Source organism: Phoca vitulina, unplaced genomic scaffold (genome assembly GCF_004348235.1).
Source record: "Phoca vitulina isolate PV1807 unplaced genomic scaffold, GSC_HSeal_1.0 scaffold44, whole genome shotgun sequence".
In the NCBI taxonomy this organism is placed as follows: Eukaryota; Metazoa; Chordata; class Mammalia; order Carnivora; family Phocidae; genus Phoca; species Phoca vitulina.
In genome coordinates, this window is record NW_022589747.1 from 3,988,244 (window position 1) to 4,008,364 (window position 20,121).

The 20,121-nt window shown below is 36.7% G+C and overlaps 1 protein-coding gene across 1 annotated transcript in view; it reads left to right on the forward strand.

The window, feature by feature from the left end:
• Nucleotides 1–1,280: 1,280 nt before the first annotated feature.
• SPATA48 (spermatogenesis associated 48) overlaps nucleotides 1,281–20,121 on the forward strand; it is a 57,031-nt gene continuing 38,190 nt past the window's right edge. Inside the window, exons 1-2 of the mRNA XM_032430469.1 lie at nucleotides 1,281–1,839; nucleotides 9,146–9,243. Coding sequence (XP_032286360.1) covers nucleotides 1,281–1,839; nucleotides 9,146–9,243 — 657 coding nt within the window. The remainder of the gene's footprint in view (nucleotides 1,840–9,145; nucleotides 9,244–20,121) is intronic.

Genomic DNA, 20,121 nt, shown 5'->3' on the forward strand with positions numbered 1-20,121 from the left:
TGGCTCAGTTGGTTGGGCGACTGCCTTCGGCTCAGCTCATGATCCTGGAGTCCCGGGATCGAGCCCCGCGTCGGGCTCCCTGCTGGGCGGGGAGTCTGCTGCTCCCTCTGACCCTCCCCCTCTCGTGCTCTCTGTCTCTCATTCTCTCTCTCGCAAATAAATAAAATCTTAAAAAAAAAAAAGAATTTGCTTCAGTTCCTCAGTCCCTCCTACCTTCATCTACTGTGTAAATTCCTAGTATTCGACCTGAGAATAGGATGTTACATTGGAGATTGTAGTTCATGTATGCTGTGAATCTGAAGATGGAAAGCCAGTTGCTGGAGATACGAAAGTAGGGTTCTCATTCATGTTTGCGTGGGCTTTTTTGTTTTTGTTTTGTTTTGTTTTGGTGGTTTGGTTTTGTTTTACCCCAGAAGGGATGGTGTGATCCCTGTGCCCAAATTCCAATATTTGGAATTCCTGTGGTACAGTTTTCATGCAAGTCCAAATTATCTCATTGAAATGAACTTCTAAATGACCAATATAGTAATGGTATTCTTTTTTTTTTTTTTTACATGTGACCTAATAGCTCCTACCTTATTGTAGTTTTCTGAAATGAGTTCAAAAATCCCATTGGTCTTATTCTGTACACTGGTAGCCAAAAGGTAAGGTAATTTAGAGCATTTTAAAGATGAACTTGTACTTTGAATATTAATTACTTATTTTTCTTAAAAATTAGGTGCACTGAATTAACTATGGTATAATACCTGTTCATTCTTTGCACTGCATTTAAATTTACATTTATTTAGGTAATGAGTTTTGTAATTTATTATATCTATAAGGTAAATACTTAATTTTAGATAAATATATTCTTACTTGATTAACTGCTTTATACTCTTTAGTGAATATCATTTACTTATAAAAGTTCAACTTAGGGAAACATTTAAAAATAAGTAACAAATGAACAGTGGGAAAGAAACTATCATGAAAATATTACGAACGGCTATTTTTGTTTTTCTTAAGAATTAAATTATGACGTATATAGTAAATGGTCCAATGTGTTAGAGTTCTAGCTGTTGCCAAGCAACGAGGATTCTTGTTTTGCTTTTTCTGTCCTGGTCCCTTACTGCCCTATACTTCTTTTGGTAGAGAAAAAATATTTACCTTAAAAAAAAAAAAACTATCAACATTTATAAAACCAATTGAGTAATTATTGGACATAATAAGTTTTATAGTTAAATAGAAAGGAGTCTTCAGAAGCACTTAATTTACAGTCATCCAAAATTCTAAAGAGAAAGGCCATGGATATGGATTCACAGTCCAAACCTGGAAAGATAAGTATCTCTGAAAGGTCCATCCTTTCAGGAAAAAAGGCTGTTGAGAATATAGATTACCCACACTACTATAATCTCTTAAGGAAAATGAACATGCCTTTTGTGAAAGGAGTTGAAGACAGACATAACTATGGCAGAATTGAAAAGAAATGCAACCCTACTTTTCTTAAATTTCACCCTTATCCCCCTTCAGTCCTGCCAGACTACCATTTACACTATCCTTATCCCCCACCGTATGGGCGAGATTATCCATTATTTCCACTTCGGGATGATGTGCCCTTGGGTGATGCCTGTTCCGGGTTTTTGAGTCCTGGTGGCGATGCTGATTTAAAGCCCGGCATTGGCAGAACCATACCAAGCCTGGTGGATTCCAGTGATGTGAAACCGCAACATCGAGTTCCCAGGCCAGACACAGGATTTCAAGCAACACTGAAAAGGCAAAACATTTTATTAGAAGAACTAAAACAGGACAGGACATGGAATTCCAGGGCAATACCAGACATTTCCATCAGAGCAAGACTTGGGGGTAAGTAAAGTGACATGGGCTTCATAATTTTTAAACCTTCAAACAAGGGAGAAGAGCGTGGATATAAGTCTGAGTATTTAGCAGTAAATTTCACATAAAATTATAAAGAAGTGAATAAGGAACTCTTACTTTTAAATTATAGATTGTAAGGAAAAACTAGTAAGAATGATTAGCCTTTTATAAACCTATTTGTAAAAAAAAAAGTTTTTTAAAAAGTGCATTAATTAGGATAAGTGACCAACACAAAGTGTATATCAGATAATTTATTCTAGACCTATGGATAACCTAATTTTTCCAGAAGGGCATATATGTTTCATTTTGATAATCGTGTAGCATGCTTCCATATCTGTCTCCCTTGAAAAACCAAATCTGCTGGTGGTTATAAAGAGGTCACAGGAGCTGAAATGAAATGGGAAGGTACTTGAAAGTAGATTTGGGGGTCTGTTAGGAAGCAACCCTTCCACAGCCCTGGACACAGAATTGATGACCCCTTACTGATAGCTATACCTTATGGTTTCTCTGTGAGAACTCCCAGAGAGTGTCACCGGCCGGGTCCAGAAAGAGTGAGGAACACTTCCAAAGGAAAGCCGCATGGTGTATTTTTGTTTGGAGGTGTGTCTGGCAAGGAGGAAGTACAGGGAGGCTAACATCTCTGAGCACGTGGAAAGGAAAAGACCAAATGCTGTAGCAAGAGCTAAGCTTTGTCTATGACAGAGGCCGCACCCCCTCCACTGGTGCATCTGGCCATAGACTAGAGGCCTAAGGGGACAGAATGTGAAGGAACAGTGACCCCACCACTTGTTGGAGCAGTGGGGATTCATGGTCCCTGCCACTTCTCCATGGAGAGAGGCCATAGTCACTTGGGACCTGGAAGGGGATAAGAATAAAGGAAAAGGTAATAGAAATGAAGAACCCTTCTTCCCAGCCCCACCCTGCAGATACCCACTTTTGAACAGACAGAGCTATTTGGAGAGATACAAGCATATGATAGGAGTTATTCTTTTTTTTTTTTTTTTTTTTAAAGATTTTATTTATTTATTTGAGAGAGAGAGAGAGCAGGAGCAGAGGGAGAGAGAGAAGCAGGCTTGCCGCAGAGCAGAGAGCCTGATGCGGGACTCGATCCCAGGACCCTGAGATCATGACCTGAGCCGAAGGCAGACGCTTAACCATCTGAGCCACCCAGGCGCCCAGGAGTTATTCTTTTAATGTGCCCTTCAGCTGTGGACTTAGCACATAGGCTTCAAGAAATCCCTCAGTTTGGAATTTCCATATAAAGGATATGAATGAGGTTCAACAACCTATTTTAAGAAATAAGTATTTTCTAATCTCTTGGAAATGCCATCTAGTGAAATACAGTATTACTGAAAGCTAATGTAATTCGCATTGAACAATGGATGAGTTCAGGTCGGTCTTGCAGACACAGAACATCTTAGTGATTCCAACTCTGAAGAAAAGAGCTTGAGCTCACTCTTTTGCTAATGTTTCAACATAAAATAGTAGTCATTGTCAGGAATATGTCTTTAAAGGAATTGAAGTTGTTTTTTCTAGTAGTCCTATTTTAGACAAGTATACCACTTTGCTTGTAAGCAGTAAACCCTAGCCTATGTAATTTTTAAGAACAATATTTTTTGTTTGTAAGTTTTTCTAAGATTGGACTCTCAAAACATTATTACAACAAATTAGAGGCTGAAGAAATAATTTATTAAAGCTAATGTAAAATGAAAATAGGGTTAACAGACTGCACCAACAATTCACAACCAAGTATAGAACTCACTACCTGGATCAGTACAACAGAATTCAGTAGACTTTCTGGGCTTGAGTCCTGGTAGAAGGCTTACTTGCACTATGACCCAGGGCTCTTCATGCCTGTGTATCCATATTTGTAAATTTACGTACTAGTAATACTTCATAAGGTAATAGTGAAGACTAATATAATTCACGTGCAGATATCTGGCATGGAGGAATGCACCAATAAATGTTAGCTATTAGAAAGTCCAGAATTTTCAATTCCTTGGCAATAAGAGTACTTCTCTTATTAAATTGTAAGGATTAAATGAATTAAGACATGTAAAGCACTTAACAAAATTCCTGGAACCCGGTTAAAGCATTCAATTAATAGTAGCTGTTAATATTAGCTATTACAGTTTCAAAGAGTAATACTGGCGGTCCATGATTTGGTTCAATATAATTTGTCCTAGGTTTTCAGTGATTTTGTAGATCTTGGAAATAATCATTAATTATAAATAATAAGTACTTTCGGTTTTTAGCAAATCTAAATACACATAATTTCGAATACATTCTGAGAAGAATGTCTTTGTAAAATTAACTATATCACACACGAATATGCTTTTCAGTGGGCTTTCATAAATACCAAAACGATATCACAAAAGATTATATTGCCAATTTCTTGCTTTATTCCAACTTTGTCTAGACAACTGGATTCGGTACTTTTTTGTTCCTAGTTGGCTTTCTTTCTCATACACTAATCAAGTACTCTAAACTTATCCTAATTATATTCAAACCTTTCTTTGGTCTTTTTGCCTCTCCTTACAGGAGATGACACATCTTCCTTATCACAGGAAAAATAGAGGTTGCCTATTATCACAGCCTTGATTTTCCTGTATTCAGCTTCCTAAGATCAACACTTATAACTCTTTGTGTATCTTCCTGCTTTTTTTCTTTTTTAGCTACTGTCTCAGCTCAAGCTGCTAAAACAAAATACCACAGACTGGGTGGCTTAAGCAGCAGGCATTTATTTAGGTTGGGAAGTCCAGGATCAAGATACAGGGTAACTTGGTTCCTGGTGAGAGCCCTCTTTCTAGCTTGCAGAGGGCCTGCTTCTTGCTGTTCCCTCCCCAGGCAGAGAGAGAGAGAGAGACAGCTCTGGTCTCTCCTCCTCTTTTTATAAGGAAAGTAATCCTATCATATAAGCCACACCCTCCAGACCTTATCTAAACCTAATTCCCTCCTGAAGGCCCAACCTTCAAATACCATCACATTGTGGGTAAAACTTTCAATATACAAATTGGGGGGGTGGGGTATACAAACTTTTACTCCATAACAATCAACCATTTTTAAGTGTATGTTTCATTGGTATTAAGTGCAATCTTCACCACTGTTCATCTCCTTAACACTTTTCATCTAAAAAACAGAAACTGTACCAATTAAATACTAACTTCCTATCTCCTCCCCTTCTCCCTGGGCCCCTGGCAATCACCATTTTACTTTCTGTCTCAGAATTTGGCTACTCTGGAAACCTCATATAAGTGAAGTCATAAAGTATTGGTCTTTTTGTGACTGGCTTATTTCATTTAGCATAATGTCCTCGTGAATAAAAATGTTCACGTTGTAGCATGTATCAGAATTTCTTTTTAAGGCTAAATAATTTTCCTTTTTATGTATATACCACATTTTGTTTATTTATCCATCGGTGGACACTTGGGTTGCTTCACCTTTTGGCTATTGTGAATAATACTGCTATGAACTTAGGGGTGTAAATCTCTTCAAGACCCCGCTTTCAGTTCTTTGGGGTATATACACAAAAGTGGAATTGCTCAATTACATGGTAATTCCGTGTTTAATGTTTTGAGAAACCACCATACTGTTTTCCATAGTGGCTACTCCATTTTAAATTGCCACCAACAATGCACAGATACAATTCCTTGCATTCAAGGAATAAACCTCACTTGGTCATGGTGTATAATACTTTCAATGTGCTGTTAAATTCTATTTTTTAGTATTTTGAGGATTTTTGCATCAGTATTTATCAGGAATATTGATCTGTAGTTTTCTTGTAGTGTCTTTGACTTTGGTATCAAGGTAATGTTGGCCTCATAGAATGAGTTTGGGAGCATCCCCTTCTCTTCAGTATTTTTGAAAGAGTTTGAGAAGGATTGGTATTAATTCCTCTTTAAATGTTTTGTAGAATTCACCAGTGAAGCCATCTGGTCATGAGCTTTTCTTTGTTGGGAAGTTTTTGATTATTGATTCTCCCTATTAGTTACAGATCTGTTCATATTTTCTGTTTCTAAATGATTCAGTCTTGGTAGGTTGTCTGTTTCTAGGAATTTGTCTATTTCATCTAGGTTATATAATTTGTTGGTGCGCAGTTGTTCATAGTACATTCTTATCCTTTTTATTTCTGTAAATTTGTTAGTTTGCAACCTCAGGAGTTCTTTGGGTGAAATCTAAAACTGGCCCTCATACATGGAGGGCAGAGAGAGAACAAAGAAAGAGGCAGGTCACCCCAGATGGGTAAGTGGCAGGTTTAATAAGAAAGAGAACTTACATACAAGGCTTGTCTTGGGGGCTGCAAGACAAGTAGATCTCCACACCTGGCCTTTGGAATCCTAAAAGTCTGTATAAAGACCTTAACAGGGTTCAGTCATATTACCATCCAGATGGTCTCAACAACACCTTACTCTGGGCTACATTCTTGAAACAGCTCCTGCTGGGGGAACAGTGGGCAGAAAGTACATTTCGAGGACAGGGGAGTGGGTGAGAAGTCTCCCATGCCGGAGTCCAGCTCACAGGTAGTCACATTCTCTTGATGACTCCTCCAACAAATATTAGTTGTTCTGTCCCCTTTCTCATTTATGCTTTTAGTTTATTTGAGTCTTCTCTCTTTTTTTTTCTGAGTCCATCTAGCTAAATGTTTGTCAATTTCTTTTTTATATTTTCAAAAAAAACCCACTCTTGCTTTCATTGATTCTATTGTTTTTTTTCTTCTCTATTTTGTGTATCTCTACTCTGATCTTTATTTCCTTCTTTCTGCTAGCTTTGGGTTTAGTTTCTTTCTTTCTTTCTTTTTTTTTTTTTTTTTTGTACTTCCTTAAGTTATAAATTTAGGTTGTTCATTTGAGATCTTTTTTCATTAAGATAAGTGTTTATACCAATAAACTTCCCTCTTAGTTCTACTTTTGTTGAATCCCATAACTTTTGTTGTATTGTGTTTTTGTTCTCATTTTTCTCGAGATAATTTCTAATTTTCCATGTGATTTCTGCTTTGGTTATTCAGGGGTGTGGTGTTTAATTTTCATATATTGATTTGTAGTTTCATTCCATTTTGTTGATTTCTACTTTGATTCCATTGTGATCAGAAAATATACTTTGCATGATTTCAGTCTTCTAAAAATTATAAAGACCTGTTTCATGGCCTACGATATAATTTGTTCTATAGAATGTTCCATGTGCACCTGAGAAAAATATGTGTTCTGGTTGGGTATTCTGTTGGATAAAGCGTTCTGTATATGTCTTTTGTGACAGATTTTTGTTTGAGTTCTTTATTTCCTTATTGATCTTTGTCTAGTTGTTCTATCCATTACTGAAAGTAAAATATTGAGGTCTCCAATTACTAGTGCAGAGTTACTTCTCCCTTAAATTCTGTCAATATTTGCATCATATATTTTGAAGGTCTATGTTTGGTGCATATAGATAAAGTAGAGAACAGAAAAGTAGAAAAAATCAACTAAACCTGAACCTGGTTCTTTGAAAATAACAAAATTGACCTATCTTTGGCTATATTGAGAAAGAAAACTCAGAGAAGACCACTAACGACGGTATTTTAGATGTTGAAAAATGTATTTCTAACCATTAGAGGAGAGAAAACACATGAATAAGAAAATATACATAGAATAGTCCTTAAATCTTTCTGTTAAAGTTTTGTTTCTTTAAAACATTATAGAAATGTTTTATAATAAAAATAATAGGGCCTATGGAAAAATAGTGTTCATGGCAGATCCCTCCAAACTCACTCAATTTCATGGGTTACACACAAAACCAACTCACGATGAAAATATCACAGTTTCAAGCATGTTAAATCTCTAATAAGTGAAGAAATAGTACAGTGCTTCCCTTTACAAAGGACTTGATATTTGTTTGGTGGCATGAAAGTGGTGAAGTGAGATTGTGCATTATGAGGAGGAGGTGTGTAATCGCTGGTCCCAAAGGTGACCCTTGGCAGCTCACTCCTTCCTGTGAGTGCCTGCCACCCTCCTACCATGAGGTGAGGTCTGTTTCCTGCCCACGTTGATTCTGGGCTCTTGCCTATATTAGCAACCATGCTGCAAGTGGAGACTTTTTTTTTGTACTTGCAAATTGGGATTGGACCTCTTGGGATCTTCCTCTGGATTCTCAGTCACTATTTTGTGAAAAATTCTATAAAGGCCCATAGGGGGAAAGAAAAGTAACAAAAAACAAGGCACTGGTCAGCAGACCCAGCTCAGCTCCCTGGTAACAGTCAACACCCACTTGCCAGCCAGTGAGTGAGATAATTTTGGGCCTCTCGAGCAATCCCAAGTGGTAGCACATGACCTACAACACCCAGACCAGCTTCAGAGTCCTGGGAGACAACGAATGGTTGCTTAAGATGCTCGGCTTTGGCGTGCTTTGTTTGGCAGCAGGAGACACTGAAACGAGGTAAGGGAAATGACATCATCATACTTACCTGAGGCTCATTCAGGTTGTACAGAACCCGGTTCCTTGCATTGGAGGTGTCAGATTCCCCATACTGGACAGCCAGGGACACCCTCATCCTGGACAGCCAGGGACACCCTCGTCCTGGAGGCTACCTGTGCCCCTTGGCACACGGCCTCCTCTGTCTTCCAAGTCAACAGTGGTGTATCGAGGCTTTCTCAGACTCTAATCTTCCTGACTTCCCCTTTGTCAAGGTTAGATCAAATATTATCTTCAGGAAGATGTTCCTAACTCCCCACAATCCGGCTGGGCCAGTACTGTTCCTCTGCACTCCCACAGCACGCAGAGAACAAGTATTATTACAGTTGCCACACGACCCTGAAGCTATCTACTAACATGACTGTATTTTCCACTTATTCACGAGCACCTCAAAACCAGGAACCCCCTCTTCTGTCTTTGTGTACACATCTACTTCCATTTACAACACAGTAAATATTTGTTGCAGTCTGTGTGCGTATTCGCTAGTCTCTTAGGACTTCTATCATTAGATAACTTATCTGCATAGTAACCAGACTCCTCTGTGTTGCCACCATCCCTAATACATCTATATGCTCATCTGCAGATTCATAGTACTCAACAGACTTCTTCAAATAATGAGTAGTAACAAATAATTCTGCACGACTACCATTATCCTAACATGTAAATTCCAGAGTTACTCAGTTCTCACTGCTAAGAAAAGTTGTTATATAATCCATTGAAACGTCAGTTAACATCACACAGTGTGGCTTTCTCATAGGAAATATTTCTGGTGGAAGAAAAAGAAACAAACAAACAACAACAAAAAAACTTCTATCACATTTTTAACCCAAAGCACATACATCTTTGTTTTCAGGTTGGACAAGCCCACTCAAAGTTACTCCTTTACCACCTCGTCATGAAGCATGCTCAATAAATCACACGTTCGCATTTGATGAAGAAGCAACATGTACAGTAAGATTACCTGACTGGGTGGTGTTATACAATATGTGTAATTAATCTCTTTGTCCGTGTGTCTGATATTTTATGTCCTGCAAAAAAATGGCTGCCATTTATAAAGTACTTCTTACGTGCCAGGAGCTGTGCGGACCTTCACAGTGATGGTGTACTGTGTCTCGTCTTGTGCCTTCCTACAACGAGACTGTGGGGAGGAGTGAGTAGTAAATGCTGGTAGTGCCCAACCCAGACGCCCTTTACTGGCAAGGGCATCCTCTTCCAGGGGCACCGAGTGGTGGCCACACAACAGCAGACAGCCACCAGCCTGGAGGACTGCCCCTGCCACACTGTCCCCTCAGACTTTGGCCCACAGCTGACTGACTTCCTTGAGGAAACAGATCTAAATCTAAGCTGGATCCTGCTGAGACCACATTGTCACTAGCCTCTTGCCCTGGTTCTACCCTGCTCTTCACCTAGAGTGTTCCTATAGTGTACGACTTGAGCAAAAATCCTGTTTCCGTCCCTGCTTCTGGACAAAGCAGTGTTGTTATCCCCAGTTTATCTGAGAAAGCTAATGCCCAGTGACATTAACTAATTGACTTTTAACCCTACAGTAAGTATGAAACCAAAATTTAAACCTAGGCATCTTTCTAAATTTAAGGATTGTGTTATTAACCATTTTTCTATGTGGATTGTATAGTCTCTAAAGCCTGATATTTAAATGACTTCAAGACCCCAGGGGGTATACAAATATCTCAAGGTTTTTTCTTTCCTAAAAAAAAAATGGCTTTATTGTGATATATTTCATACACACAAAAGTCATCCATTTAGAGTGTTCAGTGTTTTTTTTCTTATGATACAGAATTGAGCAATGTCACCACGATCTAATTCTAGAACATTTTCATCACCCCAAAAAGAAACCCCATACCCATTAGCAATAAAGATATGAACACTTTTAAGGAATCAGTTTCCATTTCTGTAAGTCCCTTCCGAAAATTGATCTGCCTGCGAACTTATCTGCAGTTGTAGCATTAGATTTATTTCTACTTTCCCCGTCTCTTCCTTCATGATTACCCATTCTAATTTTACCACAGAGGTAAATATTAGAGATATTAGAGATAGAATAGAGGAATATTAGTAGAGAGGTTCCCATTGAATCAGATTCCAAGAACACTAAAGATGAAGTCAAATAGCAAATTTAGTCCCTTCTTTATGAAATGTTACTAAACATGTAGAGAACAGAAATAGAAAAAAGATACACCAGCAAGAGAATAGCTACTATAAAGATTTACTTTGAGAAAATGGTGTAATTGAGAAAATGGTGTAAATGATAAATTTGAGGCTCTGAAAACAAACGTTTCATAAAGAAATTGAAGATACATAACATATAGAAGTGGCAGCCTATAAAGACTAATCAGGAAGTGGAAAAGATGGTGTATTGAAGAAAAATCCAGACACCAATGAAAGATTATACTATGGTATCTATGATAAACCAAAATGATGATGAACAGTAATATGAACCACCAGAAAATGAGGAGGCATAAATTTCAGATACTGCTAGAGAAGATTTGGACACAGGTTCAGAAGAATTAATTGTCTCCCTGATGATGAACAGTAAGAACACACAGATTTCAGAATCTTTGTCTCTACAAGAGGAGGACCAATCTTATCCACACATTATCCAGCAACCGTATCAGTACAATACCCACAGGACACAGGTGAATGCGACAGATCTTGTGAATTGCTGAGAAGTTCACAATAAAAGATATTTTAAAAGAATTGTTGTCAATTCTAATTTAGTATACTTTTTAGAAGTGAAAAATTGATGTGATTTTGTATTCCTATATCCCTTCTTTTTGACAGTAGATCCATTGGGATTTTTTTGTTTTTCTTTATTATTATTATTAACATATAATGTATTATTTGTTCTAGGGGTACAGGTCTGTGATTCATCAGTTTTACACAATACGCAGTGCTCACCATAGCACATACCCTCCCCAATGTCCATCACCCAGCCACCCCATCCCTCCCACGCCCCTCCACTCCAGCAACCCTCAGTTTGTTTCCTGAGATTAAGGGTCTCTTATGGTTTGTCTCCCTCTCTTGTTTCTTCTTGTTTCATTTTTTCCTCTCTTCCCCTATGATCCTTTGCCTTCTTTCTCAAATTCCACATATCAGTGAGATCATATGATAATTGTCTTTCTCTGATTGATTTATTTCATTTAGCATAATACCCTCTGGTTCCATCCACTGCAAATGGTAAGATTTTATTTTTTTTTTATGGTCACATAATATTCCATTGTATATATATACCACATCTTCTTTATCCATTCATCTGTTGATGGGCTCTTTCCATAGTTTGGCTATTGTGGACATTGCTGTTATAAACATTGGGGTGCAGGTGCCCTTTCAGATTACTACATTTGTATCTTTGGGGTAAATACCCAGTAGTGCAATTGCTGGGTCATAGGGTAGCTCTATTTTCAACTTTTTGAGGAACCTCCCTACTGTTTTCCAGAGTGGCTGCACCAGCTTGCATTCCCACCAACAGTGTAGGAAGGTTCCCCTTTACCCGCATCCTTGCCAACATCTGTCATTTCCTGACTTGTTAGTTTTAGCCATTCTGACTGGTGTGAGGTGGTATCTCATTGTGGTTTTGATTTATATTTCCCTGATGCCGAGTGACGCTGAGCACTTTTTCATGTGTCTGTTGGCCATTTGGATGTCTTCTTTGGATAAATGTCTGTTCATGTCTTCTGCCCATTTCTTGATTGGATTATTTGTTCCTTGGTGTTGAGTTTGATAAGTTCTTTATAGATTTTGGATACTAGCCCTTTATCTGATAAGACATTTGCAAGTATCTTCTCCCATTCTGTCGGTTGTCTTTTGGTTTTGTTGACTGTTTCCTTTAGCTGTGCAAAAGCTTTTTAACAGTAGATCCATTGGTTTTACTTGCTTGTTCATTCTGTCTCTAACATAGCTCTTATTCTTACTTATGTTTATATGTGATTTCCAGAAAAGATACAGAAATTACACCGATCATGTAGCAGCAGTTGATTTGGCAAGGATTCAATACTTATTAGGATATAACATTAATAATGTTAGATGGATTTGGGTGACCTCTATGCTAAACATAGATTTTTTTTTTAATCTGTAAAGGCACTGAAATATCTGTTCATGACTCTTGCTGATAGGAGTCATTGTAAACTGTGTGGCAATTAACAGGAGAACAGGATATTGGGGGATTTAGTATAGACAAAACTACATATAGTAGAATAAGACAGCACAATTAACAAATTGACCTAATAGACATATATAAATACACATTTTTGCAAGGACCATTAATAAAAATGACCACATACTGTACCATAAAACAATGAGAAATTTTTCAAATATTTATTTATTTATTTATTTATTATTATTTTTAAAGATTTTATTTATTTATTTGACAGAGAGAGAGACAGCGAAAGAGGGAACACAAGCAGGGGGAGTGGGAGAGGGAGAAGCAGGCTTCCCGCTGAGCAGGGAGCCCGACATGGGGCTCGATCCCAGGACCCTGGGATCATGACCTGAGCCGAAGGCAGATGCTTAACTGACTGAGCCACCCAGGTGCCCCTCAAATATTTATTTTTAAAATTTTTTTGGCTTAGATATTTATTTATTTTTTTATTTTAATTTCAGTGTGATTAACATACAGTGTTATATTAGTTTCAGATGTACAATATAGTGATTCATCAATTGTATACATCACTCAAATATTTTAAATCATACAGAGTATGTTTTTTGACCGGAAGACAATTATGACACATCAAAACACCCTAGAAAATCACGTATTTGGAAATGTAAAAATATATTTATGAATGAGTCATGGGCCAAAGAAAAATCATAAAGGAAACTAGAAAATATCTTGAACTGAATGATAACAGTAATATAGTAGCAAAATGTGTGGGAATGAGGTACAATAATGCCTAGAGGAAAATATGTAATCTTAAATGAATATGTTGTAACAGAATGAAATCTCTGCAGAGAAGGAATTAAAAAGCACCATGATTTGAGATGGCAGTCTTTGAACAGCACTGACTGTGTAAGAGAAGTTTAAAGGAAAGAGTCACCGTTTGGAGGTTGGGTGATGAAAAGAAAAAAAAAAAATGAGGGCAAGAGGAACAATTAACATTCTGAAAGACAGAAGGAATGAATTGAGTAGAAGTTACACAACCCCTCTGGTAACAATCACCTGCTATAAGAAAACACCTTCATTAGAGAAAGTGCTGTACTTTGCTACACTGACAGAAGGGGGCAGCATTGAACTAAAAATATTGCAAACCACACCAAATCCATCAAATGAATGGACGAAAACCAGATAAATGTTTAAAGAAACTAACAAAACAGAAAATAAGAATCAAAATACTTTAATGAAAATAAGAGTCAAAAGAAAAATCAAAATAAGTACCAAAATACTTTAATAGGAATACAAAATACCAAATCAACTACAGAACAGAAGAAAATCATTTGAGGATATGAAAAGCTGTCTTCATACAGAAATCTAAAAAATAAATACAAATAAAATTGACAGTGAAAAAATAAAAGAAATGGAAATTTCATTCAGAAAATAAGAATTACACTGTGCAAAAGGGAAAAGAGATTCAAATAAAATTTTAAGAAGAAACAGGGGTACCTGGGTGGCTCAGCCAGTTAAGCATCTGACTCTTGGTTTTGGCTCAGGTCACGGTCTTGGGGTTGTGAGATCAAGCCCCGCGTCTGGCTCCGCACTCTATGGGGAGTCTGCTGGAGAGTCTCTTTCACCCTCTCCCTCTGCTCCCCTCCCTCCGCTCACACACTTGCTCACCTTCTTTCTCTCTCTCTAAAATAAATCTTTTAAAAATTTTTAATAAGGGACTTTGAGGAAAGGCAAGAAAGCATCCAACAGAAAAAAAGAGACGAAGAGTCAGTTAAAAATATCCGAGTGAAACTGGTTAAGATGGAAGAAGAAACAATATACATGTGCATGGAATTCCTGAAGAAGAAAAGCCAATCAACGGGATGGAATTAGTAGGTTCAACCAGGGTTTGTCAGCCTTGCAGCATTGACATTTTGGGTTGGATCAGTTCTTTGCCATGGGAGACTGTTGTGTGCAATGTAGGATAACTGGCAGCATTCTGGCTTCTGCCCACTACATGCTGGTAGCACCCTTCCTGGTGGATGAAAGTTCCTTCTCCAAAGCTAGAAAATGAACAGCAAAGTAAACCAAAAGAAAGTACAAAAAGAAATTTAAAACAAAAAATAAGAAAAGACATTAATGAAGTAGAGGAGATGGAGTATCAGGTGCTCCATTTCCTTTTCTGCCTTGAACATATAATAAATTGGACAAAATATGAGAAATAATGGTTTCCAGACACTGGACAAAAGGTAGTGAAGGACTGGAATGTCTAACGGAGTGAAAATAACCATGTGAACTTTACAATTTCACCAGCTTACTGCCTGGAGGCAGTTTCTGAGTTACAGTCCAGGGAAGCAAAGTCCATGCCTTCTTGAGTTGAGAAGACAGAGATTGGAGTTCTGGGTGTCCAAGGCATCCGGAGTTTGCAGACTACAGTACCAGAGAGGAGGGAGTTGCAGAGAGCTGGACAAGAGAATGTGCATGTCTGTGAGCACTGATCTGGGCACTGACAAAATGAACCTACCGAAGTTGAGAAAAGATGTTCTCTAGAGCACTGCAGGATCTTGATTGTCCTCTGAAACTCAAACAGGGCATGGGATGGTCCAGGTCCCCACTTGTAGAACACAGAATATCGGGCAGAATCTTCAGAAGGATATCACTTTTGTAGTCAGTCTTAATTAGCCCTACTCTAATGGTTCCTGTGGACTTGCTTGAATAGGTTAAAAGCAGCCCCCAAAACACCCCACTGATTTTTAATTACTTAACTTTGTGCTGCAGCAAAATCTAACACTATTTAAGAACAAAACAAGTTTTAGCAACCAATAACCTAAGATCCAAAATAGGGACTCAAAGGAAAGTAATTTTCATGCCAAGAAGTAGGAAAATATCACCCATAGTCAGGAGGAACAATAAATCATTATTACTGGACCTGGAAGTGGTAGACACGAAGAAACAAGCAGACGAGGATGTGTGCAAACAGCTATTACAAATATGTTCCATATATTCAGATGGCAGATGAAACCACAACCATGGAGGTGGGGAAAACTTGTGATGTAAACAAGACTCAAGAGGACATTGAGACATGAAAGACACAGAATCTAAAATGACACATAAATGGATATAGTTTTAAGAGCAGGTCAGATACTGCAGGATAAAAGATCAGCGAAATTGAAAACATAGCAACAGTTATCCAAAATGAAATAGGAAATGAATAAATAAAGTATCAGTTAGCTGTGGGATGATATTGAGCTGTTTAATACACATGTAACTGGAGTCCCAGAAAAAAGGGAAAGTGGGAAAAATGGGCAAACGATGGCCTGTGTCGTTCCTAACTAATTATAAATATACAGACCTAGGAAACTCAACAAATGCCAAGCTGTATAAAGATAAAGGAAACTATGCACATAAATTATGGAAAACAGTGATAAAAAGAACATCTTAAAACAGCTAGAGGAAAAAATACATTAAATACAGAGGAACACATATAAGAATGATAGTAGGCTCTTGTCAGAATCTGTGCATGCTAGAAGAATATGGAGACACATATTTTAAATATCAAAAAAAGTTAATTAAGAATACATTAACTAGTGGGGCACGTGGGTGGCTCAGTCGGTTAAGCGTCCCACTCTTGGTTTTGGCTCAGGTCATGATCTCCGGGTCTTGAGATCGAGCCCCGCATTAGGCTCCATGCTTAGCAGGGAATCTGCTTGAGATTCTCTCTCTCCCTTTCCCTCTGCCCCTCTCTTGCTTGTGCTCTCTCTCTCTCAATAAATAAATAAATCTTCTTTTAAAAAAGCAGCATTAATAAATTTCAAAAAGAAAGGCAGAGTAGACATTTTCAGGAAAATAAAGTTGAGGGACATATTGCCAACAGACCTGAAGGAGGTTCTTTAGTCAAAAGAATATGGTGTATGTGGAAATTTGAGTTTACACAATGGAATGAAAATGAGGTCAAGAGAAATGCTAAATATGTGCGTAAATAGAAAACACTATTTTTCATTTTGAAAGTCTTTAAAATATCATTGACTCTTTAAACCAAAATAGTAGCAATGTATTTTGGGGGTATAACACATGCAGAACTAAATTGTGTAACAATAGTACACGGGAAGTCAGGATGAAAATAGGCATATGCTATTGTAATTTTTTACACTATTCATAAAGTGGTGTAATATTATACTTTAAACCCTAGAATTAAAGATGTATAAGTCTTAGAGTGACAGTAATAATAGAAGCCAATCAATCAATCATAGGCAATAAGTTAATAGGGGGAGACAAAATGAAATTTAAAAAAGAAAAAAAACATCTCAAATAATACAAAAGAAAGTCACATAAAAGGCAAAAGAACAGATGAAACAAACAGTAAATAAAGCTGTATTTAAACCAAATTATGTCAGGTATTATATTAAATACAATTTAACACAATGAAATTGAAAGTCAGCAATTTTGATGCTGGATAAAAAATCAATACCCAACTATATGCTGACTACAAGAAAACCCTGTTAAATAGAAATAGAAGTGTAAGATGGGAAAATCATCCCTATTTTCTTACTAAGTTGTTTTGTAGTTTCAGTGCAATCCAAATCAATATCTTAGCTGTATTTTTATGGAATTTGACAACTTCTTTATAAAATACATTCAGAGAAGCAAAGTATCAGAAATGACCAAGAGTATTATTAACAAAAGGGAGAAAATCAATGGCCATTTATGCACAAAACTCTCAGCAAATTAGACTCGGAAGGGAACATCCTCAATCTGATACAGAGCATCTGTGAAAAACCTGAGGCTAAAGTAAATAATGAAAAAAGACCGAATGTCTTTTCCTTAATATCAGGAAAAAAGACAAAAGTGCCTGCTATTACCACTATCATTTTCCACTTAGTGGAGGGGATAGTTATTGCAGAAAGGCAAGAAAAAGAAATAGAAATCATAAATTTTGGAAAGGAAGATGAAATCCCTCTCATGTAGAGATGACATGCTGATATTTAGTTGTTGTTGTTGTTGTTGTTAAGATTTATTTATTTATTTGAAAGAGAGAAAGAGAGCGAGAAAGCATGAGCAGGAGGGGCAAAAGGTGAGGGAGAAAGAGTCTCAAGCAGACTCCACACTCAGCATGGAGCCTGATGGCGGAGCTTGATCTCATGAACCTGAGTTAGGACTCGAGCCTAAATCAAGAGTCAGCTACTTAATCACTGTGCCACGTAGGTGCTCCTGACATGATGATATTTGCAAAAAACCCTCAGAAACCTTCAAAGCAACTGTTAGACGTAATCGTTGAATTTATCAGAGGCAAAGACATTGTAAATGTACAAAAATCAATTGTAATGTTACATATCAGAAGCAAACACACTGGAAAATGAAAGTTTAAAACATTCCATTGACAATAGTACCAAAAACTACATAGGATTTAATTTAAAAAAAAAATGCTTTTTTTTTTCACTGAGAACTTTGGTACATTACTGAGTGAAATAAATTAACAAAGACATAAATAAATGGAAAACCAACAGGTTCATGGGCAGGAAGACTTGTTGATATTTTAATACTTCTCCAATTGATCTGTAGATTCAGTGCAAACCCTATCAGAATCCTAAGAAGCTGTTTTGTGGAAATTTACAAGCTGATTATAAAATCTCTATGAAATGAAAAACATAAAATGGCTAAAACAATTTTGAATAAAAAGAATAAAGTTAGAGGATTTATGCTACCTGATTTTAAGTCTCACTATAAAGTTACAATAATCAGTACCAATTGGCAAAGTGATTAACAAATGGAGCAATGGAAAGTAGAGTCCAGAAACAGAGCCATCTACCTACGTTGCCACTGATTTTCTTTTTTAAATGTGCCAAGACATTTCAATGGAGAAGAAAATAAATTACTGAGACAACTGGGTATCCTTCTGGGAAAAAAGGTCAAGTTTTATTACATTACCATATACAAAAAAATTAACTTGAAATGGATAATAGACCTCAACATAAAATTAAGATTAGAAAACGTTTTGAAATAGTTGGATTTTTAAAAGACATCATTAACAAAATGAAACAGAATGGGAAAAATACCCACAATCATACATCTAGAACATATAAAGTCATCTTAAAATTAAAGAGAACAGGATGAACAACCAGATGAAAGATGGTCAAAAGATCTGAACAGACACTTTACACTCACGTATGTACACACATACACACACACAAAATAGAAGAAGGGCAAATAAACAGTGAAAAGATACTTAACATGCTGAGTTATCAGTAAATATAATTTAAAAGACAACATATCCTTACAATGGCTAAAATTAAAACAACTGAAGCTTCCAAGTGTGACAAAGATACAGAACAGTGGGACTCTCGCACACCGCTGCTGGGAATGCGAAATGGTACAACTGGTTTGGAAACTCTTGAACACCGTTTGGATGGTCGTCATATACCAACGCCAGCCATATCCAGCCATTCCACTCCTAGCTATTTACCCAAGACAAGTTTAAATATATGCCCACGCAAAAACTTGGACATACATATTGAAAACAGCTTTATTCATAACAGTCTAAAAATGGAAACCAACTAAATGTTTATGTGCATGTGAAAGAGTGAACAGATTGTGGCCTATCCATACAATGGAATAGTGGTTAGCAATCAAACAGACCAGACGGATGATACCCGCAACCAGATGAATGAAACTCAGAATCATTATACTGAATGAAAGTAGTCAGAAGCAAATTATTACATGCCATTGATTCTACTTAAATGAAATTCTAAAAATGCAAACCAATACAGATTGACAAAAAATGGATCACCTGGTGCCCTAGCCTTGGAGGAGAGGGAGATGTGGATGGCAAACGGGTATGAGAAATCTTTTAGCAAAATGTAAATGCTCTGAATCTTGTCTGTTATGGTGGTTTCATGGTTGTATATAACTGCAAAATCTCATCATATTGTATGAGTTAATAGATTACATTCATTGCAAGTACACTATACCTCAGTACAATGTATTTTTTGTTAAAAAGTGGTATTATAAACAACTTTATGCCAATGAAGTTGACAACTTAGATATAAGGAACAAATGGCTTAAAAACACAGCTTACCAAAACTGACACAAGGAGAAATCCTCAATAGACCTATATCTATGAAAATAGTTTTGTTGATTATCAGAACACTTTTAATTGTGAAAAATAGAGAAAAACTCTAGACCGAGGTAGTTTTACTAAGGAATAAGATCAAATATTTAAGGGACAAATAATATCATCGTATCCAAATAATACACTGAGGACAGTAGAGCTCTGTCACCGAAATGTAAACTGTATTACAATAAAAAAGTACAGTCTAATATGCCAACAAACAAAGCAATCCTTAGGAAATTCTACTAAGTTAAATTTGACAATATATAAAATGTATAATACATCATGATGAAATAGAGATTATCCCAGGATTGCAAGGTTGGCTTAGCATTCAGAAATCAATGAGTGTGATTTACTTTAGTAACAGAATTTTTATATGTATATAAATTATTATCTCAGTCAATGATTGGCCAAAATACAAAAAAAATAACTTTTTTCTAGTGTCTAGAAATTGGAAAGTAAGATTATGAAAATACCACTACAATAACATTTCTAACACTATAATACTAGGGAAAAATTTAGTAAAAGACATTCAAAACTCTGCACTAAAAACTACCTCAAAATGCTGAGACAAATAAAAGATCTAAATAAATTCAGGTATACATTATTTTCATGGAGTGGAAAAATCAGTATT